Source organism: Sturnira hondurensis, unplaced genomic scaffold (assembly GCF_014824575.4).
Source record: "Sturnira hondurensis isolate 20B ecotype Veracruz unplaced genomic scaffold, ASM1482457v3 Scaffold0007187, whole genome shotgun sequence".
NCBI classification, from domain to species: Eukaryota; Metazoa; Chordata; class Mammalia; order Chiroptera; family Phyllostomidae; genus Sturnira; species Sturnira hondurensis.
In genome coordinates, this window is record NW_028079818.1 from 48,565 (window position 1) to 75,361 (window position 26,797).

At 38.8% G+C, this 26,797-nt stretch overlaps 1 protein-coding gene across 1 annotated transcript; it reads right to left on the reverse strand.

Moving 5' to 3' along the window:
* Nucleotides 1-16,894: 16,894 nt before the first annotated feature.
* Nucleotides 16,895-19,343, reverse strand: NAP1L2 (nucleosome assembly protein 1 like 2). The gene has a single exon (XM_037051107.1). It carries the CDS (start codon nt 18,985-18,987, stop codon nt 17,593-17,595), a length of 1,395 nt encoding a protein of 464 aa, XP_036907002.1. The 5' UTR covers nt 18,988-19,343; the 3' UTR covers nt 16,895-17,592.
* Nucleotides 19,344-26,797: the final 7,454 nt, after the last annotated feature.

The window sequence follows — 26,797 nt, forward strand, 5'->3', positions numbered from 1 at the left end:
GGACCTTGGAGTTAAATGGATATGTAGACAGAATTCCAGAGCAAAACACTTCTCTACTCTGAGGCTCAGGATGTGCTTTGAGTTTGAATTTCAGAAACCCTACTAAGGTTCTTGGGAATTTTATTTTTTAATTAAATATATTGGGGTGGCATTGGTTAATAAGGTTACATAGGTTTCAAATATACAATTCCATGAGACATTATCTGCATACTGTATTGTGTACCCACACCCCCTCACAGTCAAAACTTCTTCTGTACAAATTCCTAATAAAAGGTAAAGGGGGTCAAATATAAGAAATTTCTTTATAACAAGTACTTTGCCCCAGCCATGCTTAGGAACCAAGGACAGAGGGCTGTCTCGACTGACAGTTTTTACATGGCATTTCAGATGTTTTTCTCTCTGGGAATCAATTCTCCTCCAACTTATGCTTAAAATTTTAACTAGCACCCTTCTTTGTCACAATCTGAGGCAAATTACAGGCATGATGTCATAAAAATATGCCTATAGATATACCTCAGTCCATGACTTAGCTGTGCTTACCTTGGTTAAGTTACTTTACCTTGTTTGTTTGTGTCCTTAGTTTTGGAGTCCTCATGTATACAAAGGGACATTTGTAAACATGAAAAGAAGTGAGAGTGTATAGTAAATGTTTTCTACAGTGCCTGGCATGCATTCAGTACCCAACACAAGAGACTCCTTATTAATGTCATTTTCCTCCATCCTGAGGATACCCTTATTTGGCTGGTTTTTGAAGGCCTAGCCTCTTTCCTATCTGGTGCCCAAGGACACCTGGCATTTTCTCTCTAACCAGGAGTAAAGTGTCAGTTCACTTTTGGGAGAATCCAGGAGTCCAACCTCCTGGGTTACATCCCAGCCTGAATTCACATTACTTATACCCTCATTCAGCTTTTCTTTAGTTCTCTTGATCTTAGAACATTTTCATGATCTATTTACATATTTTCCCTGAGGTCCAAGTGTTACTGAACAGCAAGTGGGGTCCTGCTGCCCACCACCACCCTCTGGGCTAAGTTCTGGAGGCAGAAGTTTGACAAAAAAGGAAGAGAGTTTATTCAAAAGCTACACAATTTTGGAATAACAGCTCTCCACATGCATTAGTCACTCAGGACCTATGAGTTAAGGCTAAAATCTTTAACTCATGAGTTCCCCTATCATTCCCCCTGTTAGTTTTTAACCATATTATTTCTATAGGATTAGCTTAGAAACTAAAACAACATAAGATACAAACACTACACAATTTTGGAAGAATGGCAGGCTTCTGCCTAAGAGCACCCAAAGAAGAATAACCCTGCCACCCCCATGCCAGGCCAGCCCAATCTTAGGCTGTGTTGGGATTTCCTTCTACCATCTAAAATACTGTCTGCAGGCAGCTGTGGCACAATCATCCAGACATCTCCAAGGAAGAGAGCCTGAGAGCCAGTCTCTGGCCTCCTTTTATTTTAAATCTTCTGGCCTATAATTCCATGTGCTGTGGGGCATTCAGCTTCTCAGCCAGTCTGGTCTCAGACCATTTACTGTTGCTTCCACCTCCTCCTAAGGCCCCTCCCCACTCCTCCCCAGTGATCTGATCAGATCTCTCTGTAGCACATGGATTTTGCAAATCAACAGTTGAAACCATGCCATTCTCCGTACTCAAGAAAACCACCCAATGGTTTTCAAGTTGGCAGTGGAGTAGGTGGATCTTGTGTACACCTCATCCCGGGACCCAAATGGAAATTCAACAAAGTTGGGTAAGGTAATAACCTGGCCAACTGAAGACTGGCTGAAGAGGAGATATATAATCAAGGAGCTGTAAAAGAAGCCATGTCAAGGCTGGTAGGAAGGGGAGAGAAGAGGAAAAGGCTGTCCCTGCTCCCACAGGCAATGCATTCGAGGTAGATCTCAGCTGCAGGGGGTTCCCCTGGAGAGGTGCAGGTTCTAAACCCCAGGCCCAGCTCCCAAGCTCAGAGTACCACAGTCAGGAAGAGATGCTCACATTGAATAGGGGGGTGAAAAACGGGGTTGGCAGTGGCACTGGTTTCCTGCCCACCAAGGACAGGCAGAATCTACTGGAGGCACAGACACTGTTAAAAAGACAACACTCGAAACTGCATTCGCAGCCATTTACCCTGGCCTCCGCAGAGGAAGGGTGGTGTACTCTGGAGTCTCCTGAAGAAAGTCTGGGGTCTGTGGCTCTGAGGAGAAACACAGGGGGACAACTGCCTGGATTCCAGTGCTAAGTCAATCTCAGTACACACATCTTTTCTGGGCAGAGCAATGCCTTGCAAGCAGCCTGGAGAAAAGCAATTATCCCACCCTTAAAAATTCCCTTAGGAATTTCTCCTGCTTCATCCTTAGGAATTTCTGTCGCCTCACTGAAGGAGCCACAGGCATAGCCTGGGGTGGGGGTGAAACAATCCTGGCAGACTGAGGGAGGATTAGTGGCTTGTTATGGGGAGGGGTCATTCTTCCAAATTTGCCGTGAACCTGACTAGTGCTACCCACCTCATAGGAGATAGATAGAAACACTCTCCTGGCTTCCAGTAGACTCAAGCTCTGGGCTCCAGAGACCCCATCCACCTGAATACTTGGGGCTCTGTCAGGCCAAAGTCAGGGCAAGATCCAGGACAGACTCACTGGTACTGGGTCAGGGCAGAAGCCTTTATCTTCCTTGAAGCCTGAAGAGCACCACCCCCTCACCAAAGACCCATTAGCTCTATCCACTTTTTAAAAATAACTCTGATAGTAGTTCTTCTTTTTAAAATTTAATTCTTATTCAAGTACAGTTTTCTGTTTCATATTCCCTGCCCTGCCCCCCCCAGTACTCCCCACCTCACTGCCCCCCCATTTCCTCCCCCCACCTTAATTATTGTCCACGTGTCCTTTATACTTATTCATGTGAGTCCATTCCCTTTTCCCCTATGATTCTCTCCCCTCTCCCCTCTGGACCCTGTCAGCCTGTTTCGAATTTGAGTGTCATTGGTCATATTGTGCTTGCTTGTTTCTTTTGTTTAGATTCCTGTTAACGGTGATATCATATGGTATTTGTCTTTCACCGCCTGGCTTATTTCGCCCAGCACAATGCTTTCCAGTTCCATCCATGATGTTGCAAAGGGTAGTAGTTCCTTCTTCCTTTCTGCAGCATAGAATTCCATTGTGTAAATGTACCATAGCTTTTTGATCCAGTCATTTACTGATGGGCATCTAGGTTGCTTCCAACTCTTGGCTATCGTGAATTGTGCTGCTATGAACATCGGGGTGCATAGGTTCTTTTGGATTGGTGTTTCAGGGTTCTTAGGATATACTCCTAATAGTGGAATTGCTGGGTCAAAAGGCACGTTCATTTTTAGTTTTCTTAGAAAGTTCCATACTGTTTTCCATAGTGGTTGTACCAGTCTGCAATCCCACCAACAGTGAACTAGGGTCCCCTTTTCCCCACAACCTCTCCAGCACTTGTTGTTTGTTTCTTTGTTTATGATAACCATTATGACTGGTGTAAAATGGTATCTCATTGTGGTTTTAATTTGCATCTCTCTGATAGCTAGCAATATCGAGCATCTTTTCATGTGTCTCTGGATCCTCTGTATGTCCTCCTTGGAGAAGTGTCTGTTCAAGTCCTTTGCCCATTTTTTAATTGGGTTGCTCATCTTCTTTGAGTGGAGTTGAGTGAGTTCTTTGTATATTTTGGAGATTAAACCTTTGTCTGAGGTATCATTGGCAAATATGTTTTCCCAAACAGTTGCTTCTCTTTTTATCTTGATACTGTTTTCCTTAGCCATGCAGAAGCTTTTAATTTTGATGAGATCCCATTTGTTTATTCTTTCCTTTATGTCCCTTGCTCTAGGGGACGTATCAGTAAAAATCTTGCTGCGTGGAATATCTGAGATTTTCCTGCCAATGTTCTCCTCTAGGGCTTTAATGGTTTCCCGGCTTATATTTAAGTCTTTTATCTACCTTGAATTTATTTTGGTGTATGGTGTAAGTTGGTGCTCGAGTTTCATTTTTTTGCATGTAGCTGTCCAGTTTTCCCAACACCATTTGTTGAAGAGGCTATCTTTACTCCATTTTATGTTATTGCCCCCTTTGTCAAATATTAATTGACTGTAGAGAGTTGGGTTTATTTCTGGGCTCTCTGTTCTATTCCATTGGTCTATGTGCCTATTTTTATGCCAGCATCAGGCTGTTTTGATTACAGTGGCCTTGTAATACAGTTTGATATCAGGTATTGTGATCCCTCCTACTTTGTTCTTCTTTCTCAATATTGCGGCTGCTATTCGGGGTCTTTTATGGTTCCATGTAAATTTTTGAAGTGTTTGTTCTATGTCTGTGAAATATGCCATTGGAACTTTAATAGGTATTGCATTGAATCTATAAATTGCTTTGGGTAGTATGGACATTTTGATGATGTTAATTCTTCCAATCCATGAGCATGGTATAAGCTCTATCCTCTTGATTCTTCCAGAGGCTCTCTCAGTGACTAAGCCTAGCAGGCACCTAGCTGGTGGACCCTCAGAGGCAAACAGGGGCAGAATCTGGGTGGCCTTGGGATGTTTGCTGGCCCAACCCTGGGACCAGTGGTGATAAAGACAAGCCTTGGAGAGTAGTCTGGTCCTTCCCAGGTGCAGCCAGGTCCAGCAGAGGCAGCCACAAACTGTGGATCACTTGTAGCTTCAAGCAGTTTGCCAAGGGCAAGGCACAGATAACACACCTACCATTGGCCTGACCCAGACTCACTCCCTAGGGGCACAAAACCAACATGCCAAGTGGCAAACACTAGACAAGGACTGAGTGGGACCCATCAAACTTCAAAAACGGAATATCAAAGGGAGATCACAGAAAGCACTAAATTCTACAGAAAATAATTCCATTTTCCTTTTATCAATTTTTAATTTTTTTGCTTCTTTCTTTTTCATTTTGTATTCTTTTCATTTTCATTTTTACTTTTTATTTCCCTTTCCTTGTTTGGTTTTTGCTTTTTCTTTCTGATATTCCCATTTTTTTCCATTTTTTATTTTTATTTCCTTTTTATTTTTACATGTTTTTATACACTATACTATTTTTATTGGCTCTCGTTCTTTATTTCTTCTTTTCTTTTCTTTCTTAGATCAGCACCCACACCGCAGCTTACATGCATTAATCTCACAGTCAGCCAGCCTGAGGGGTGATCCCATGCACAAATGGGAAAACAGCAATAAAGACTTAATTATAAAATAGGAGGGCCCACAAAGCTCAAACAAGGGATTTTCCTAGTGTACCCAGGAGATCACACCACTGGGGCTTACAAGATACCTACTATGTAAAGCCTATCCATGAACACTGGGAATCATAGAACATCTATCTAATATATAGAAAGAAACACAAATAGACAGCCAATATGGTGAGACAAAGAAACAGGCCACAAATAAAAGCAAAGGAGAAATCTCCAGAAACAGAGCTAAATGAAATGGAAGCAAACAATTTATCAGATATAGAGTTCAAAGTAATGGTATAGGGTGCTCAAAGAACTGACTGAGAACTACAACAACATAAAAAGCCATAGAGACCATGAAAAAAGAACAAGTTGCAAATGAAGAATAGCACATCTGAAATCAAGAAAACACTGGAAGAAATAAAAAGTAGGCAAATGAAGCAGAAGATCTTATCAGTGATTTTGAAGACATGGTAGAGAAAAACACCCAATGAAGGTAGCAAAAGAATGAATTTAAAAAATGAAGATACTTTAAGGGAACTTTGGAACACCATGAAATCTAAAAACATTTGCAACATAGGGGTACCAGAAGAAGAAGAAAGTAAGCAAGGGAGAGAGAACTTATTTTAAGATATAATGGCAGAAGACTTCCCTAATCAGGTAAAGGAAAAAGCCACAGGTGTTCAGAAAGCACAGAGAATCCCAATCAAGGTGAACCCAAAGAGACCCACACCAAGACAAATCATAATTAAAATGTCAAAGTTTAAAGGCAAAGAGAGAATCTTAAAGGCAACAAAGGAGAGACAGTTACTTGCCTAAAAGGGAATTCCCATAATGCTGTCAGATGATCCCTAATCAGAAACACTTCAGGCCATAAGGGACTGGCATGATGTATTTAAAGCAATGAAAACCAAAGATGTGCAACAAAGACTACTCTATGCAACAAGGCTATCATGTATAATTTAAGGTGAAATGAAGGGTTTCCCAAACAAACAAGCAAAGGATAAAGGAGTTCATTAGCACCAAACCACTATTGCAAGAAATGTTAGAATCTCCTTTAAGAAAAAGAGAGAACAGAGGGAGAGAATCATAAGCATAAAGAAAAAAATGGCAATAAATAAGGGCCTATCAATGATAACCTTAAATGTTAATAGATTAAATGTTCCAATCAAAAGACATAAGGTAGCTGAATGGAGTTTTAAAATGACACATGCATTGTGTCTTGTCTTGTGGACAAGAGATTCACCTCAGAACAACAGATCGATGCAGGCTGAAAGTGAAGGGATGAAGAAAAAACAATTTCATGCAAATGGATATAATAAAAAATCTGGGGTAGCAGTATGTAAATGTGACAAAATAAGATTCAAATCAAAGGCCATAACAGGAGACAAAAAAGGTCACTGCATAATACTAAAGGGATCAATTCAAGAAGGAAATACATCCCTGTAAACATATATGAACCCAACATAGGAGCACCTGAATATATAAAGAAAATCTGGGTGGACTTTAGGGAAGAGATTGACATCAATACATGATAGTAGGAGGTTTTAACACCCCACTGTCATCAATGGATAGATTTTTCTAGGAAAAAAATCAACAAGGAAATAGTTATATTAAATGACACACTAGGTCAAATGAATTTAACTGATATTTACAGAACATTTTATCACAAAGCAGCAGAATATACATTCTTCTCCAGTGCACATGGATCATTCTTAACGATACACCACATGTGAGGACACAAAATAAATCTTAACAAATTAAGAAAACTGAAAAATATCAAACATTTTCACAGATCACAATGGATTGAAACTAGAAATCAATCTGAATAAAAAGACAGAAAAGAATTCCAATGCATGGAGACTAAATAGCACATTATTAAATAATGAATGAGTTATCATGAGATCAAGAAAAAATCAAAATTTACCTGGCAACAAGTAAAAATGAACACTCAACTACTCAAAATCTATGGGACACAGTGAAAGCAGTCCAGAGAAAGAAGTTCATAGCACTCCAAGTCTACTTTAAGAAACAAGAAAAAACTCAAATAAATAAGCTAACATCACACACAAAAGAACTAGAAAAGCTACAAGAAACAAAGCCCAGAGTAAGTAGATAGAAATAAATAACAAACATTATACAAAAATAAATCACCTTCACACTAAAGAAGCAAAACAAAAGATCAGTAAAACCAGAGTTGGTTCTTTGAAAAAATAAACAACATAGACAAACGTTTAGCTAGACTCATCAAGAATTAAAGAAAGGGGACTTCCGCCAAGATGGAGGCATAGGTGGAAACACTGTGCCTTCTCCCACAACCAAGTTTGAATACAACAAAGGTTTGGAGAAACAAAGACACAGCCAAAGGACAGAAAATTGAATTATACGGAAGTCCAACTACATCTAACTGTTCAACGGGACGGTAAGAGGGGCGGAGCCAGCAGCGAGCAGGGTCGGGCAGGACAGGTCCCCCGACCTGGGTGCGCAGGCAGCCCGGAACCAGTGGGGGTGCGGGGCAGACTGACCGCGGTTGCACATTCGCGCACAGTGAGACGAACCACGCAGGCCCCAGGGGGCGAGGGCTAACGGCGGTGGCACACTCGCGTGCAGTGGGATGAAACGTGTGGGCCTGGTGATGGCAGCAGCTGCGGCACCAGTGGGGGCCGCGGCAGCAGGCGGCAGATGGGACACAATATTCCTCTTTGACCCCGCCCCCACATACAACGTCACAACCCAGTGACTTAGTTGCCCTGCACTAGTGAACACCTTAGGGCTCCGATCCTGCTATGGAACAGGCATGAACAGCCCAAAAGATGGTGCAAGAAGAACTCAAAGTCCCAGAGCCGATAACTCTCAGCGACCGAGAAATTGCCAGCCTCTCAGAAGCACAATTCAAGACACTATTTATCAGGATGCTCACAGAACTGGTTGATTATAGTCACAAATTAGAGGAACATATGAAGGCTAAACTAATTGAAATGAAGGGAGATGTCCAGGAAACCAATAGCGATGGAAAGGAAACTGGGACTCAAATCAATGGAATGGACCAGAAGGAAGAACAAAACATCCAACCAGAAAGGAATGAAGAAATGAGAATTCAAAAAAATGAGGAGAGGCTTAGGAACCTCCAGGACATCTTTAAACGTTCCAACATCCGAATTATAGGGGTACCAGAAGGGGGAAAGAAACAGCCATGAGTGGAAAACTTATTTGAACAAATAATAAAGGAGAACTTCCCCAGTCTGGCAAAGGAAATAGACTTCCAGGAAATCCAGGAAGCTCAGAGAGTGCCAAAGAAGTTGGACCCAAGAAGGAACACACCAAGGCACATCATAATTACATTAGCCAAGACTAAAATGAAGGAGAGAATCCTAGAAGCAGCAAGGGATAAGGGGACAGTCACCTACAAAGGAGTACCCATCAGACTGTCAGCGGATTTCTCAAAAGAGACCTTACAGGCAAGAAGGGGCTGGAAAGAAGTATTCCAAGTCATGAAATCCAAAGACCTACAGCCAAGATTGCTTTATCCAGCAAAATTTTCATTTAGAATGGAAGGACAGATAAAGTGCTTCTCAGATAAGGTCAAGTTCAAGGAGTTCATCATCACCAAGCCCTTATTATATGAAATGCTAAAGGGACTTATATGAGAAAGAGATGATGAAAAATATGAACAGTGAAAGGACAGCAAACTCACAGTTATTAACAACCACACCTAAAACAAAAGCAAACCAAGAGGACAGCTAGATCAGGAGTGGAACCATAGAAATGAAGAACACATGGGGGGTTAGCAACAGGGGAGTGGGAGGAGGAGAAGGGGGGAGAAGGTACAGAAAATAGCATAGATGATAGGTAGAAAATAGATAGGGGAGGGCAAGAATAGTGGGGGAAATATAGAATCTAAAGAACTTGAGACACGTGGTTATAAACTAAGAGGGGAGAATGGTGGTGGAGGGAGTGTGCGGGTGGAGGGGAATGAAGGGGGGGAATAGAACAACTGTAATGGTATAATCAATAAAATATATTTTTAAAAAAGAATAAAAGAAAGACTTCTGGCCAAGATGGAGGCATAGGTACACACACTGTGCTTCCTCACACAACCAAAATATGGACAACAGAAGTTTAGAGACAAAAAACAACCAGTACGGACTGAAAATTGAACTGTATGGAAATCCAACAACCAAGGAGTTAAAGTAGACACATTCATCCAGACCAGTGTGGGGCGGGGGGTTGGACTGCTGGATGGAGAGGGGTTGCTACAAAGAATCAGTGGCTGGTGGACCCCAGGTGCAAGGCAGCAACTGGAGGTCCCCAGGTGCACAGGCGGTGGCAGGAGGACAGAGCAGTCCCACATTCATGCACTGATAAACCAGGTGAAACTGGGGAGTGAGAGACTGTGCAATCCAGGGTCCCAGGGGAGAAAAAATAAAGCCTCAAAACACCAATTGAAAATACCTGTGAGTGTTGAGGTGCTGGGACAGACTCCCAGCTTCACAGAAGAGTTTATTGGAGAAACCCACAGGGTCCTAGAATATACGCAAGCCCACCCACAGGGGAATCAGCACCAGAAAGGCCCAGTTTTCTTGGGGGAAGCAACTAAAGTAACTGAAATCCAGCAGAGAGCAGAGCAAGTGCCATTCTTCCCTCTCCGACCCCTGCCCCATATACAGCATCACAACCCAGTAATTTGGGTTGCCCTGCCCTGGCGAACACCTAAGGCTCCACCCCTCACTACATAACAGGTGCATCAAGATGAAAAGAAATGGCCCAAATGAAAGAACAGATCAAAGCTCCAGAAAAAATACAACTAAGTAATGAAGAGATAGCCAACCTATCAGATGCACAGTTCAAGGCACTGTGACCAGGATGCTCACAGAATTGGTTGAATTTGGTTGCAAATTAGATGAATAAATGAAGGCTACGTTAAGTGAAATGAAGGAAAATGTACAGAGAACCAATATGATGGGAAGGAAACTGGAACTCAAATCAAGGGAGTGGACCAGAAGGAAGAAAGTAATAACTGAACAGAAAAGAATGAAGAAACAAGAATTCAAAAAAAACAAGGAGGCTTAGGAACCTCTGGGACATCTTTAAAAGTTCCAACATCTGAATTATAGGGGTACCAGAAGGGGAAGAGGAAGAACAACAAGTGGAAAAGTTATTTGAACAAATAATGAAGAACTCCCCCAGTCTGGCAAAGGAAATAGACTTCTAGGAAGTCCAGGAAGCTCACAGAGTCCCAAAGAAGTTGGACCCTGGGAGGAACACACCAAGGAACATCATAATCACATTAGCCAAGATGAAAATGAAGGAGAGAATCCTAGAAGCAGCAAGAGATAAGGAGATAGTTACCTACAAAGGAGTTCCCATCAGACTGCCAGCTGATTTCTCAAAAGAGACCTTACAGGCAAGAAGGGGCTGGAAAGAAGTATTCCAAGTCTTGAAAGGCAAGGACCTACATCCAAGATTGCTCAATCCAGCAAAGCTTTCATTTAGAATGGAAGGACAGATAAAGTGCTTCTCAGATAAGATCAAGTTAAGGAGTTCATCATCATCAAACCCTTATTATATGAACTATGAAATGGACTTATCTAAGAAAAAGAAGATAAAAAAACATCTACAGTAAAATGAGAGCAAACTCACAATTGTTAACAACCACACCTAAAACAAGAACAGAACCACAGAAATGGAGAACACATGGAAGGTTAGCAACAGGGGAGTGGGAGGAGGATGGAGGGGTAAAAGGTACAGAAAATAAGTAGCATAGATGGTGGGTAGAAAATAGATGGGGGGAGAATAGTATGGGAGATATAGAAGCTAAAGAACTTAAGACACATGGACATGAACTAAAGGGGGGAATGTGGGTGGGAGAGGGTGTGCAGGGTGGAGGGGAGTGAAGGGGAGAAAATGGGACAACTGTAATAGCATAATCAATAAAATATATTTTTAAAAATAAAACCAAAAAAGGATAAAAGAGAGAGGATCAAATAAATAAAATGTGAAATAAAAAGTGAAAAGTAACAACACCACAGAAATATGATTGTAAGTAAACACTATGAACAAACATAGGCCAAAAAATTGGGCAATCTGGGTGAAAGAGATGAAATTCTAGAGACATACAATCTTATAAAAGTGGGTCAGGAAAAATCAGAAAATCTAAATAGACCCATTACAACTGATGAATTCAGAGCAGTATTAGAAAAAATAGCAACAAAGAGAAGTCCTGGACTGAATGACTTCACGGGAGAATTTTACCAATCATTTAAGGAACTAAAACCTATTCTTCTCAACTATTCCAAAAAATTCAAGAGGAGGAAAGACTTCCAAACTCTTTTTACAAGACCAGCATAATCCTAATCCAATACCAGATAAAAACATTACAAAGAAAGAAAATTATATGCCAATATAACCGATGAACATAAATGCTGCAATCCTTAACAAAATGTTATCAAATCAGATCTAGAAAAACAATGAAAAGACCATACACCATTATCTAGTGTGATTTATTCTGGGGAGGCATATTAATAAATGCAGAAAAAGCATTTAATAAAATTCAGCTCCCATTTATGATTAAAAAAAACTTTCAGCAAAGTGGGAATAGAGGAATTATATCTCAGCATAACAAAAGTCATATATGAAAAACGCATGGTCAGCACCATACTCAATGGAGAAAAACTAAAAGCATTTACCTTAACAACAGAAATAACACAGGTATGTCTGCTTTCACCAGTCTTATTCAACATAGTACTGGAAGTTTTATCCATATCAATCAGGCAATAAGAAGAAATAAAAGGCATCCAGATTGGAAAGGTGTGAGTAAAACTGTCATTATTTGCAGAAGACATGATATTCCATATAGAAAACCCTAAAAATTCCAACAGAAAAATACTAGAACTGAAATAATTTCAGTCACATAGCAGGACGCAAAATCAGTACTCAGAAATCAATGGCATTTTTAGGGACTCCCGCCAAGATGGAGGCATAGGTGGAAACACTGTGCCTCGTCTCACTACCAAGTTTAAAGTCAACAAAGTTTCAGTAACAAAAACACAGCTAAAACACAGAAAATTGAACTATACGGAAGTCCGACAACAATGACCCATTCAACCGGACTGGTAAGAGGGGTGGAGACGGCAGTGGAGCAGGGTAGGGCAGGAAAAATCTCCTGACCCAGGTGCACAGGCAGCCTTACGCGGATCCCAGGTGTGGGGTAGCAACAGGCAGACCCAGTGAGGGCGTAAGGCAGCAGGCTGACCGAGGTCACACATTCGCGGGCAGATAAACCAGCAAAGGAGTGAGCAGTGAGATGGACCACACAGGCCCCAGCAGCGGGAAGCAGCAGAGGGGACCGCCATTGCCCCTCTTTGACTCCACCCCCACATACAGCATCACAACCCAGCAACTGACTTGCCCCACCCTGGTGAACACCTAAGGCTCCACTCCTCATACATAACAGGTGCAAACAGACCAAAATATGGCTCAAGAAGAACTCAAAGCCCCAGAGCCTATAACTCTAAGTGACCAAGAAATAACCAACCTATCAGATGCACAGTTCAAAACACTGGTGATCAGGATGCTCACAGAACTGGTTGATTTCAGTCACAAATTAGGAACAAGTGAAGGCTAAACTAATTAAATGAAGGGAAATGCACAGGAAACCAATAGTGATGGGAAGAAAACTGGGACTCAAATCAAGGAAGTGGACCAGAGAGAAGAAAAAAATGACCAAACAGAAAAATATGAAGAAACAAGAATTCAAAAAAATGAGGAGGCTTAGGAACCTCCAGGACATCTTTAAGTGCTCCAATATCCGAATTATAGGGGTACCAGAAGGGGAAGAGGAAGAGAAAGTGGGAAACTTATTTGAATAAATAATAAAGGAGAACTTCCCCAATCTGGAAAAGGAAATAGACTTCCAGGAAGTCCAGGAAGCTCAGAGACTCTCAAAAAAGTTGGACCCAGGGAGGAACACACCAAGAAACATCATAATCACATTAGCCAAGATGAAAATGAAGGAGAGAATCCTAGAAGCAGCAAGAGATAAGGGGACAGTCAACTACAAAGGAGTTCCCATCAGACTGCCAGCTGATTTCTCAAAAGAGACCTTACAGGCAAGAAGGGGCTGGAAAGAAGTATTCCAAGTCATGAAAGACAAGGACTTACATCCAAGATTACTCTATCCAGCAAAGCTTTCATTTAGAATGGAAGGACAGATAAAGTGCTTCTCACATAAGGTCAAATTCAAGGAGTTCATCATCACCAAGCCCTTATTATATGAAATGTGAAAGGGACTTATCTAAGAAAGAGGAGATAAAAATATGAACAGTGAAAGGACAGCAAACTCAGTTATTAACAACCACACCTAAAACAAAAGCAAACTAAGAGGACAGCTAGATCAGGAGTGGGACCATAGAAATGGAGATCACATGGGGGGTTAGCAACAGGAGAGTGGGAGGAGGAGAGAGGGGGGAAAGGTACAGAGAATAAGTAGCATAGAGGGTAGGTAGAAAATAGACAGGGGGGCAAGAATAGTATGGGAGATATAGAAGCTAAAGAACTTAAGACACATGGACATAAACTAAAGGGGAAGGAATGGTGGGGGAGGGGGTGTGCAGGGTGGAGGAGAATGAAGGGGGAATTCGAACAACTGTAATGGCATAATCAATAAAATATATTTTAAAAAAGAAATCAATGGCATTTTATACACCAATAATGAATTCTCCCAAAGAGAAATTAAGACAACAATCTTGTTCAGTATTGCAACAACAACAAAAATAAGGTACCTAGTATAAATTTATCCAAGTAGATAATAAAAGTCTTTTAGAAAAAGAAAAAGATACTAAGGAAAGAAATTGAGGATGATACAATGAAATGGGAGCACATATTTTGTTCATGGATAAGAAAAGTTAACATTGTTAAAATGTCCACACTACCCACAGAAATCTACAGATTCAACACAATTTTTATTTAAAAACCAATGGCAGATTTTACACATTTAGAACAAATATTTCAAAAATTTAAGTGCCACCACAAAAGGCCCTGAATAGTTTCAGCAATCTTGAGAAATAAGAACAAAGTTGGAGGGATCATAATACCAGATATCAAACTATAGTAAAAAGCCATTGTAATCAATACAGCTTGATACTGGCATAAGAACAGGCATACAGATCAACAGAACAGAACAGACAGCCCGAAAATAATACCATGCTTTCATGGTCAAGTAATATTTGACAAAGAAGGCAAGAACATATGAGTAGAAACAGTTTCTCTAACAAATGATTTTGGGAAAATTGGACTGATACATGCAAAAATTAGACCATCAACTTATACCACACATGACAATAAATTCAAAATGTATAAAATACTTAAATATAAGTCCCCAAATCATAAAAACCCTAGAAGAAAACATAGGGACTAAAATCTCAGACATCTTACATTAGCTATATTTTTGCCGATATATCTCCTAAGGCAAGGGAAACAAGGAAAAAAAATAAACGAATGGGATTACATCAAACTAAAAATTTCTATGCAACTGAAGAAACTATCAACAAAATGAAAATGAACCCATTGTATGGGAGAACATATTCTTCAATGATACATCTGAGAAGGGATTAATTTCCAAAACACATAAAAAATTACACAAAACAACGCCAGAAATACAAACTACCCAATTAAAAAATGGGCCAAAGGGCCTGAATAGACACTTCTCAGAGGACATACAGATGGCCAATAGACATATGAAAAGATGCTCAACATCAATAGCTCTCAGAAAGATGCAAATTAAAACTATAATGAGATATTACTTCACACCCACCAAAATGCCTATCATTAATGAGTCAAGAAACAAGTGCTGGCAAGGATGTGAAGAACAGAGAAGCCTAGGGCACCATTGGTGGAAATGCAGACTAGTGCAGTCACTGTGGAAAACAGTATGGAGTTTCCTCCAAAAACTAAAAATGGAACTGCCATTTGACCCAGTTATCCCACTTATAGGAATATATTTTAAAAATCTTGAAACACCAATCAGAATAGATGCACCCCTATGTTCATAGTAGCGCTATTTACAATAGCCAAGATCTGGGAACAGCCCAAGTGCTCATCAGTCAATGAGTGGATAAAAAAGCTGTGGTACATTTACACAGTGGAATACTATGCAACTGTAAAAAAGAAGGAACTCTTACCCTTTGAGACAGCGTGGATGAACCTAGAGAATATTATGCTAAGCAAAATTAGCCAGTCAAAGAAACAGAAATACCATATGATCTCACTCATATATGGAATCTAATGAATGAAATATAGTAATGAACAATATAAAATCAAAGGTATGAATACATGAGACTGACAGATCTCAGAGGGGAGGGGAGGACTGGAAGAGATTAGCCAAAGAACATATGTGCATATATGTATAGTCCATGGACACAGACAACAATATGAAGGACAGGGTGGTGCCAGGGGTGGATGGAGGAGGGCAAAGTGGAGGGAATGAGGGACATCTGTAATAGTGTCAGTAATAAAAAATTAAAATATAAGTAAGTTCCCTGTTGGATTAAGAAGTATTTATTTGTAGTTACAAAATACTCACGGGGATGTAAAAGTACAATGTAGGGAATATAGCCAATAATATCATAAGTGTCCAGACCATTGTGTCTCTGTTGGTTGGGCATTGTCTCACAAAGACACAATAAAACAATGATGTTTTTCTCTCTCTTTCTCCCTTCCTCTCTCTTTCTCAAATAAATACATACATATGTACATAAATAAATAAACTTAGTAATAATAACAATAATATTATAATAACAATGTATGGTGCCAGGTAGGTAGTGAAAATATTGGAGGGACCACTTTGTATGTAATTTTCTAATCTCTATACTGTACACCAGAAACTGATATAACATTGAATGTGAACTGTAATTGACAAATTTTTAAAAGAAAAATAAATAAATAATCACAAGTATACAAATGCACCTATGGACAAAGGTGTTTCCTGTTGTCCCAGGGGGATAGATGCAACTTTCAGAGTCTACCAAAGGGGAAACCCAAATCTATGGGTTTTCACACCTGAGGAAGGCAAAGAAGCTCTGAAATAGTTAGCTCTCTGATCAACCACATCCCATTGTCCTCAGTCAGTGTACACTCCCCCTGCCATAAAGCAATATAAGACCCTATGCATCCAGATAACATGGTGGAAGGGTAGGTAAACCTGATATACAGACTAACACGTACTTTTTGTTTATACAGAGTGTTTAAATTACTAAATAGTAATGAACTTACTGGATTGGTTAAATTTTTTGTTTTCCTAAAATCCTGGGTGGTAGAGGTGGACTCAGGATTAAGATTACATCAGTTATAAACAATAAAAACTTACTTATTTGTACACCTAAGTATAGTGTTAGTAAATTTGCTTGCATATATACTCATAGAAAATAACATACACATAGTAAATACACATAGTAAAAAATAAATGACAACATTAACAGTGCTTATCTTTGAGGAGAGGAAGTATGCATTTTAGTTTTAATTAGTGTATTTTTTGTATTTTCAAAATATAGTCCAATGAATACAATACTTTTATAATCAGAATAAAAGACCAGTTTTAAAACATAAAACAATGAAATTTTTATTCATTTTATTTTCCAGTGAAAGAACATGAAAAATCTTTCCAAAATGCTAAACACTTTCAAGGAATGATTAAATGTACTATAAGAAAAGAAAAATTACACACCACAATTATAGTTTACACACTTAGAACAATATGTGGCAATCTTTTGAAAAATACTGTGATTAACACTTCACTGAAAAACAATAACTTCAATATGACTAAGTTTCATTATTTATTATGATCACATAATATAAGAGCCTATGAACAAGCTGTATTACCAATAAAGTTAGTTTTGCCTGAAATTCTTAACCATATTCGGGCCTCTTCTTAAGCACTTAAGTTTTAAATTCTATTGTATTTTTATTTTAAAATGAAACAGGCACAACAAAATTAAATCTATTAGCTAAAGGACTGAAAAACAATAATACATAAACAACAACAATAGCAAAAAAAAAAAACCTTGGGGGGTTCTCCAAGATTTTCTTTCCAAATAAATATTGATCTCATTTAGCAGTCTGGGTATTATTCATAGCCACAGATTAATAGTTACATGACAAAAGGACTTCAAAAGGATTAAAGTACACCACACTATATTAATGTCTTAAATCATTTCACCACAGTGTACATTTCTTGAAAGCATTCTACTACTAAAATGCAAGGTCAAATGAATCAGCATTTGAACATCTTTTATATATCTGAGACATATGCTTTTAACTAACATTATAAGAAAAATTCAGAACACAAGACAAATTCTTTTATTTTCAGTAACTATATCTAAGGCTGTTAATTTCAGGACCATGTAGACTCTGCCTTAGCGATCAATGTCTTCTATCATTGCCTCAAGATTTTTGCAACAGGTTTTAACCTCCTCAATTGCAGCCATCCAATTATCATAAATAATTTTGTCATAAATTTCATCATTAACTTCCCTAACTACCCCCTCCTGCTGAGATTCAAGTGCATCACCTGAGAAAAATAATACTGATCTTGGGATTATGTAAGTACGTAAATTGTGACCAAGTAAAAAATCATCATTTCCATCCTTTCCGTTTGAACTGATTCTATAAGGAGTAAAGAAATTGAAGAATGAATCCTTGGGGAAATGTTCAGTGACAGTTCGGATTGTTCCCCAGATCCGATGTTTCTGCTTCTTTTTGATGATTTTCAAAGTCACATTCTTTCCTTCATTCCAATCTATCTCACAGCCTGTGCAATACTCAATCGCAGTTCCCCTATAGGGATGGGGATCATAATATGCTAGCCTTGACTTCAGCACATAGGTCTTTGTCAACAGTGCATTTTTGAAATATTCATTAGGTTTGAAGTGAAACTCTAGCGTGAAACTGAGAGGCTTGCCAGGATCTGAAAGCTTCACTTTAATATCTGTCAGGAGCTTCAGAATAGGCTCATCATATTTCTTAATCAGAGGAGTGACTGTGTCAACATTTTTTAAGACTGTCAGCCAAAAATCAGGAATTCCTTTAGGATCTTCTTCTTTATTATCTTCCCCAGTAGCCTCGATGTCATCCTCATCATCATCGTCATCATCATCGTCATCATCCTCCTCCTCAACAGCATAATCATAATAATCTTCCTCATAACCATTATCCTCATCCATGTACTCATGTACCATGCCCTCTTCATTACCACACATTTCTTCCTCATCATACATCTCCTCATCATCATAGTCCTCATAGTCTGATTTATATTCACATTCCTCTTCTGTAGGCTCATAGATTGCATTGATGATCTGACGTCTTTTTTCCAACAAGGGCTGATACATTTCAGCAAACTTTCTCTCAATTCCATGAAATTCCCTCAGGAATTTGGCTTCTAGATTCGCCACTCTAGTTTGAAGCTTTTTGAGGGCTAACACACGGTATTTAACTTTGACAGGTAGACTTTCAACAAAGTCTGTATCTAAAAGATAACCAATAAGTCCTTTTGGGTGGTCTGGATCTGAGTCCTCATCAATATCTTCACTTTTTACCCCTCCTTCCCCCGACCCAGCAACATCTTCATATTTTCTCCCTTCTTCACCAGGCCAAGAGGCTGCTTCTTCACCTCGCTCCCCATCATCTCCAGGCCAAGCTGCTGCATTTTCACTGCTCTCCAGCAGTTTCCCCGGCCCCTCCACCATCACCTTATTACCAGCCTCTTCTTGCCTGGACTCTAAAAATTCCTTGTGGTCGACTGACTTGGACATTTTTCAAAGAACAGTACACGCCTAATGTGGGTATCTCCAAGATCGGGAGATCTGATCTCTGCAGGGAAAGACTCACCGAATATCAGAAGCGGTGGTGCCTTTGGCAAAGGTGGAACTATCGGTAGCTGGTCTGCGAAAGCAAAAGCAAGGGTTGAGACTGCTGCCGGGACGAAGGCGGTGCTGAGGTTGTGAGACCAAGACAGATTCGGCGATGGCCTGGGCTGGGGTGCAGAGGGTCGCGATGGGTCCTGCAGCAGTGGGCCAAAGACTGCAGAGAGCTGCAGTGGGTGGACCTCTGCAAGTAGCAGCTGGTTCCAATTTTTTAAAGAAATGGTGCTGCAGTATGATAACGCAGCTGTCTCTTGGCTAGATTTTCTTGGTGCCAATGGCTTGCTGCGTCACTCCCTCCCCCCCACAATTTTGCTCTAACCTCATTTGCTGGACTGTAGTAATTGACACACCCTGAACCAATAAAGTATTAGATCTATCAAGTCTCAAACTCCACTCACCTTCCCAGAATATGGCTGATTCATTCACCTCCCCCTTATCCTCCACCAGCCAACACCCCACCCCCAACCCCTACTCCGATTTTCCTGGAAACCCATATATTATTACATTATCCTTTCAATTTTCAACTGGTATTATACCTTTATAATTTTAAAAGAGCTAAAAGAAAATTGTAACTAAAAATTTGAACAAGGGGTAATGACAAGGCATCCACCCCTCCTAACTCTGTCCCTTTGATTTTAGCCCTAGGCTCTGGGAAGGGGAGTGGTAGGTGGTGGAGGAGCTTATAAGGAGAGGCTAGAAGGAAAAAAGTAAACAATTAGTAATGCTGCTTGCTCTCAGGGTGCCGTAACCGCCAGTGATTTAAATATCCTATAGTCTGTTTTTCTGTATTTTTCAAAAGCTCTATGATAAGTGAGCAGTAATTTGGAATGGGAAATTCTTGAAACATTTCTCTGGGTTGGTAGCTGGTACCAGGGTAGGTGGGGGTTAGGGTGAAAGAGGTTCTGTGTTTAAGAGTCAAAGTGCAGTATCCAACTGTATGACAAGTGAACACAATAAAGAAGTGAACAAAAATAAATACACATTAAAAATGTAAAAAGTGAAGACTATAAACCAGTTGCCTGGCTTATCAATAATAACCCAGTACCATTACTGATTTGACAGTCACTCTTTCTTATTGCTTAGGCTTTAAAGCTCTAGGGAATTTTTAAAAGAAATGCTCAAATATGAAGTAGTATTTTTTAAAAGTCATAACATTTCCTCGACATTTGAGTTATTTTTTAAAGATTTTATTTATTTATCTTTAGAGGGGAAGGGAAGGAGAGAAAATATTAATGTATGGTTGCCTCTGGTGTGTCCCCTGCTGCGAATTGGCCTGCAACCCAGTCATGTGCCCTGACTGGGAATTGAACCACAGTCGTGCGGTTCACAGGCCTGTGCTCAATCCACTGAGCTACACCAGCCAGGGCTTGAGTTATTGAAAATAATCTAAATGAGCTTTGAAGTCATGGTTAAATAATGATACAGTATTACTAAGATGGAATACTACGCAGTCATTACAGAATTTCCTCTGGGTAGGAATCATTGGTGATATTTATTTTGTCCACATTTGCAATACCAGTTATTGATTAATTGAACAATTTCTAATATTTCAACTATTTTTCATATCTAAACAACAACTTGTATTGTGTTATGATAGCATGGCTCAATCCTGTGTAGATATTATTGTATATCTTTATAAATTCTTTCATTATGTAGGTAAATTTTCATTTTTAAACTATTTTAACTCTGTATTATAGAGAAAATTGAATTACAAAATTTAATTTTCAAGGTAATATATCATTCTGGTAGTTCCATAATTGAGTTCCCTGCATTCCAAGTTTTATTTTTCTGGTTTTATAGTTACAACATTCCTTGTAATTTTCTGAGAATATATACAATATATGCTCACTTTTTTAATTTGGAAAATGAGAAAATCTTTAGAGTATAACAGAAATCAATCTCACAGCCCTGAGAGAACCAAAGTACATTTTGGTCCTTTTAGTCTAACTTGTTTATATATTTGTTGTATTTAGGCTGGAATTTTTAAAAATAAAACTGGATAGACTCTTTTATAAACTTTTTTCTCTCATAAACATATTCCAATGCCCTTAAATATTTTTCAAGAATGTAATTTTAAAAGAAAATCTATTTGTTAAGATTTTATTTATTTATTTTTAGAGAGAGGAGAAGGGGAAGAGAAAGAGAGGGAAAGAAACATCAATTGTTGCTTCTGGCATGCACCCTGACCCAGGACCAAAACCTCATCCTAGTCATGTGCCCTGACAGAGAATCGAACCAGCAACCTTTCTCTTTGTGGAATAACTCCCAACCAACTGAGCCACACCAGTCAAGGTAGAAATATCTATTGTTTTTTAAATATTATATATTTAAACTAAACTATTAGAGGGCAAAGGAAACTATGTTCACCAAACTTTAAGACTAAAGTATCTTTCATTGTCATAAATGCAGTTACAGAAGCCACAAAGAAAATTATGTGTTTCATTACATAAAACAAAAGTATATGACACTAAATGCATAGGTAGAAATAAAAAAATAAATAGAATTTCTTTACATTGGAAAGATTTTTTGCATTGTAGGATTCCATCAACAAAGTTGAAAGTCAAGCTGTGGAATGGATAAAAATACTTGTGAATCATATATCCTATAGAGGATTAATATCCAGAATATATTAAGGACACTTACAACTCAACAACAGTAAGAAAAAAACAAATAATTTTAAAATGCCCAAAGGACTTGAGCAGACATTTCTACAAAGAAGAGATGCAAATGGCATGTGAAAAAGGCTGGCCATCACTAATTAGGGAAATTCAAATCTAAACCACAGTGACAGGCCACTTCACACCCATTACAATAGCTACCACCAAAAAAAAATTAGCAAATGTCTGCCAGGATGTGGAGAAATTTGAAACATTATACATTCTTAAGGAATGTAAAATGATGCAGCCACTATAGAAAACAGTTTAATGGGTACACAAAAAAATGAACATAGAATTATAGTATGATCCAGCAACGCCACTTCTGGATGTATACATAAAATAATTGAAGGCAGGGTCTCAAACAGATATTTTTCTACCCATGTTCATAGCAGCATTTTTCTAATAGCCAAAAGGTAGAAACAATCCAAATGTCCATTGACAAAAAATGAATAAATGAGATGTTATATATATTATATAAAATATATAAAATGAAACATTTTCAGCCTTAGAAATTATTTTTGCATTTTTTTAATTTTTAATTACAGTTTATATTCAATATTATTTTGTATTAACTTCAGGTGTACAACATAGTGGTTAGACAACCATGTACTTTACAAAGCGTTCTCCCTGAAATTTCCAATTCTGACTTATATTATATATAAGTCAGATATGTAATATATACATATTATGTATACATATACATAAAATACATATAAATTCTGACATACATTACAACATAAATGAACTTTGAAGACATTATTCTAAGTCAAATAATCCAGACACACAAAAAAGCAAATATTATATGATTCCACTTATATGATGTACCTGGAGCAGTCAAATTCATGGAGACATAATGTAGAATGGTGGTTGCCAGAATCTGGAAGCAGGTGAAAACAATAGATTTTGGGTACAAAATGGGTACAGAGTTTGGGGTTTTTTCCCCCTTTTTATAAGATTTTATTTATTTTAGAGAGATGGGGAAGGGAGGGAGAAAGAGAGGGAGTGAAACATCAATGTATGGTTGCCTCTAGCACACCCCATACTGGGGATATGGTCTGCAACCCAGGCATGCACCCTGACTGGGAATCAAACTGGCAATGCTTTGGTTCGCAGGCTTGCCCTCAATCCACTGAGCTACACAAGCCAAGGCCTGAGTTTGGGTTTTTCAAGAAAAAGTCTGGATGCTCACGATGATCACACAATAATTTGTACTTAATGCAACTGAACTGTACATCTAAAACAGGTTAATAAAATGGTCAATTTTATGTTCTGTACATTTTACCACAATAACAATGTTGAAAAAAACAAACCAACAAACAAAAATATAAACAATATTATAAGATGAGCATTAAGCAAAAATAGGTGAAATATGTATAACATACAGCCCTGGCTGGTGTGGCTCAGTGGGTTGAGCACCAGAGTACAAAACAAAGGGTCACCTGTTCGATTCCTGATCAGGGGCACATGCCTGGATTGTGGGTCAGGTCCCAACTTAGGATATAAGAGAGGCAGCTGATCAATGTTCCTCTCTACTCTTTCCCTCCCATTCCCTCTCTCTAAAAAAAATAAGTAAAACCTTTTAAAAATAAAAATAGGTATTGTATATGTATGTATACACACACACACACACACACACACACACACACACAACAGATGGATGATCACTGTGTAAAGATAATTGACAGTGACTAAAATAAAAAAGGCTAAGAACTCCAAACTTTGGCAAGGATGTAAAGAAATGGAACTCTCAGATATTGCTACCAGAAGTGTAAATTGGCATAAATACTTTGGAAAACTATTTAGTGCTATCACACACCTTTCTAGGACCCAACAATTTCACATTTGGGCATATACATAAAAAGGCATGTAAAATAATCTTCATGTCAAAATTATTTACTTTTAAAGTAACTATATTTGGTCATACTTTGTGTATCATGTAATGCACTCTCTTCAAGTGCACAACTTAATGATTTAATTAAATTTATCAAGTCATACAACCATTACCATTGATCAGTTTTAGAATATATTCACCATTCCAATATGATATTTCATAAACATTTAATGTTAATTCCCATTATACTTCCTACTCCTATCATAGGCAACTGTCAATCTATTTTCTGTCTTTGTAGTTTTACATTTTCTGGATATTTAATATAAATGGAATTACACAATATATACACTTGTGTGTCTGGCTTATTTCACTGAGAATAAAGATTTTAGGCCCTGGCTGGTGTAGCTCAGTGGATTGAGTGCAGGCCTGTGAACCAGATGATCACGGTTAGATTCCCAGTCAGGGCACATGCCTGGGTTGCAGGCCAATTCCCGGCAGGGGCCAGTTCCCAGCAGGGGATGCACGAGAAGCAACCATACATTGATGTTTCTCTTCCTCCCTCCTTCTCTTCCCCTCTAAAGACAAATAAATAAAATTTTAAAAAATCTCAGCACTTTAAGTTAAGGAATGTAAAATTTTAAAAAAAGATTTGGAGAATCTTTATTCCATAAAATTTATTCATAGTTGGTTTATCACTGAATAGTATTTAAGTGTATGTGTTTATGACACTTTATTTTTTTATTTTTTTAAAGACTATATTTATTTATCCTTAGAGGGGAAGGGAAGGAGAGAAACAACGCGTGGCTGCCTCTCATGCGTCCCCTGCTGGCCTGCAACCCAGGCATGTGCCCTGGCTGGGAACCGAACTGCAATCCTCTGGTTCGCAGGCCCACACTCAATCCACTGAGCCACACCAGCCAGGGCTATGACACTTTATTTTTTAACCAGTTGATAGACATACACACTGTTTTTAATTTTGGCCATTATAAATTATGAACATTTATGTGCAATTCTTTTTATTTCTGCTGTTCTGTTGGGCATGAAATGATATCCTATTGTGGCTTAATTTGCATTTTTCTAATGACCATTTTCTCATGTGCTTATTAGCTATTCACATGTGTTTTTGTATAATGTCTTCAAATCTTTTGTCCATTTTTATTGATTTGAATAGCTTTTTATTACTGAGGTATACACAAGTTCTATGTATATTCTGAATGTCCTCCATTACACATGTGTCTTGCAATATTCTTCACTAGTATGTTGTGTATTTTTTACACCTACTAACATAGTGTCTTTGAAGTATAAAAGGTTTGCCTTTTGATGAAATTCAATTTATCATTTTAATGAACTATGGTTGGAGTCATAACTAAGAAATTTCTGCTTAACTCAAGGCCTCAAAGATTTTCTCCTTTTCTTCTAAAGATTTTTATAGTTTTAGCTGTTATACTTAGGTCTGTGATTCATTTTTAGTTAATTTTTGCATACGTATGAGTTAGGCTTTCTGCATATGGATATTTATTTGTTTTAGTACCATTTGTTTAAAAATCTATTCTTTCCACTGTGGATGAAAAAGACGTTGTATGAAAAGTAATCTCACAGAGTTATCTGATTGTAAATTCCTAACTGGGCAGGTCATGGTGGGTAGTCATGCCCCAGGTATAACTTCTTTAGTAAAATGTTTTTATTTATTTATTTTACAGAGAGAGGAAGGGAAGGAGAAAGAGAGGGAGAGAAACATCAATGTGTGGTTGCTTCTCACACGCTCCCAATGGGGGACCAGGCTTGCAACCCAGGCATGTGCCCTAACAGGGAACAGAATTATTAGCCTGACTGCTTTGAGGTTTGCAGGACTACACTCAACCCACTGAGTCACACTAGTCAGGGCTTTAGTAAAATGTTCATCTTTGCCTTTAGTAAGCTCTGTCCTTTGTTTCTGTGCATCTGGGTTAACACATCTTTGAAATGCCTCCTTTCCAATCCCTCAGAAGCAAAACCACACTAAAGAAAGCAGTAATCTTTTTAAGTATCATGTAAATCATCCATAGTCTTGCTTTCTCCCACTTTGTTGTGATTTTCCTTATGCTCCCTCCTTAATTTCAAGTGTGTAAAATAAGCTGCAAATTGCCATTGTGAGAAGCATTTTTTTCAGTCTGTTGATATCTTTCTTTCAGGTGTATCCTCTATTTGGCTCAAGTAAAATTTTTTTAATTCTGTACAAAAAATTTTGTACAGTTTTACACATTCTTACATTGATATCTACTTGACATAGTATGGCAGGATTCTGAAGAAACCCACCCAGGACCACCCCATGGATCTAGATGCAGAGTGCCTCTGCTTATGTATCCAGTCCAACAGCTCCCTGCTTTGTGTCAGGTGAACTTGGGTTAGTCTTTTCTCAGAATCACAAACCTACCTGCTTTAGTGGTACCAGACTTTACTTGGCCTGGTTTCATGTAGCTGCTTTTAATTTTTTAATTGGTTCAAAAAACACATTAAAATTAACACGAGAAATCATGCCAACAAGTTCCACAACAGTCAAACTCTCTTTAGTACTCTGGCAATTTTTATATAAAATTTGTATGGAGCCTCACCTTGTAAGTATCTGTGGGGGCAACTTTGCCCGCAAAGTCTCCCCATCCACCACGGATGAAAGTGAAACTACCAAGACATGATCTACTTGGGGAGAAGAGGTGGTCAATCTCTCAGAGGAGAAAGACCAAGAGCCCCTTCCTCAATGGCTTTTATTGGATTGTAATACACAGGAATACAGGTAAAGCTCATCAATCAATGTCAGGTGGCAAGGGTCAAACAGTAGATAACATTTCAAAGACATCTGAGGGCTTAGTCTGAGTCAGTGTCTGTCAGGTTAAGAGGGTTGCAAAAACTTTGGGAGACATACTCATTTCCTGCTCGGACCCTTATCATATGAATGAAAGCACTCTTAGCAAAGCAGGCTTCACAGGACTTTAGGAACTCTTTCTTATGCCCAATCACCCCAGATCCTGCTCTAGCCAGCAAGGGGCTGCACTGCCTCCCCCATCATAGGTTTTCAGGGTTAAGTGGATTAGAACCAGGAAGCACTTCTCCCAGATGGAAATGGGGACTCAGGCTATGTCAGAATAGCTGGGGGACAAGGGTCCATCACTCCCTCTTTGTTGCAGTCCCCCATCCTTCCATGATGGCCTCCCAAGTGATCATGTCTGGCTTAGGT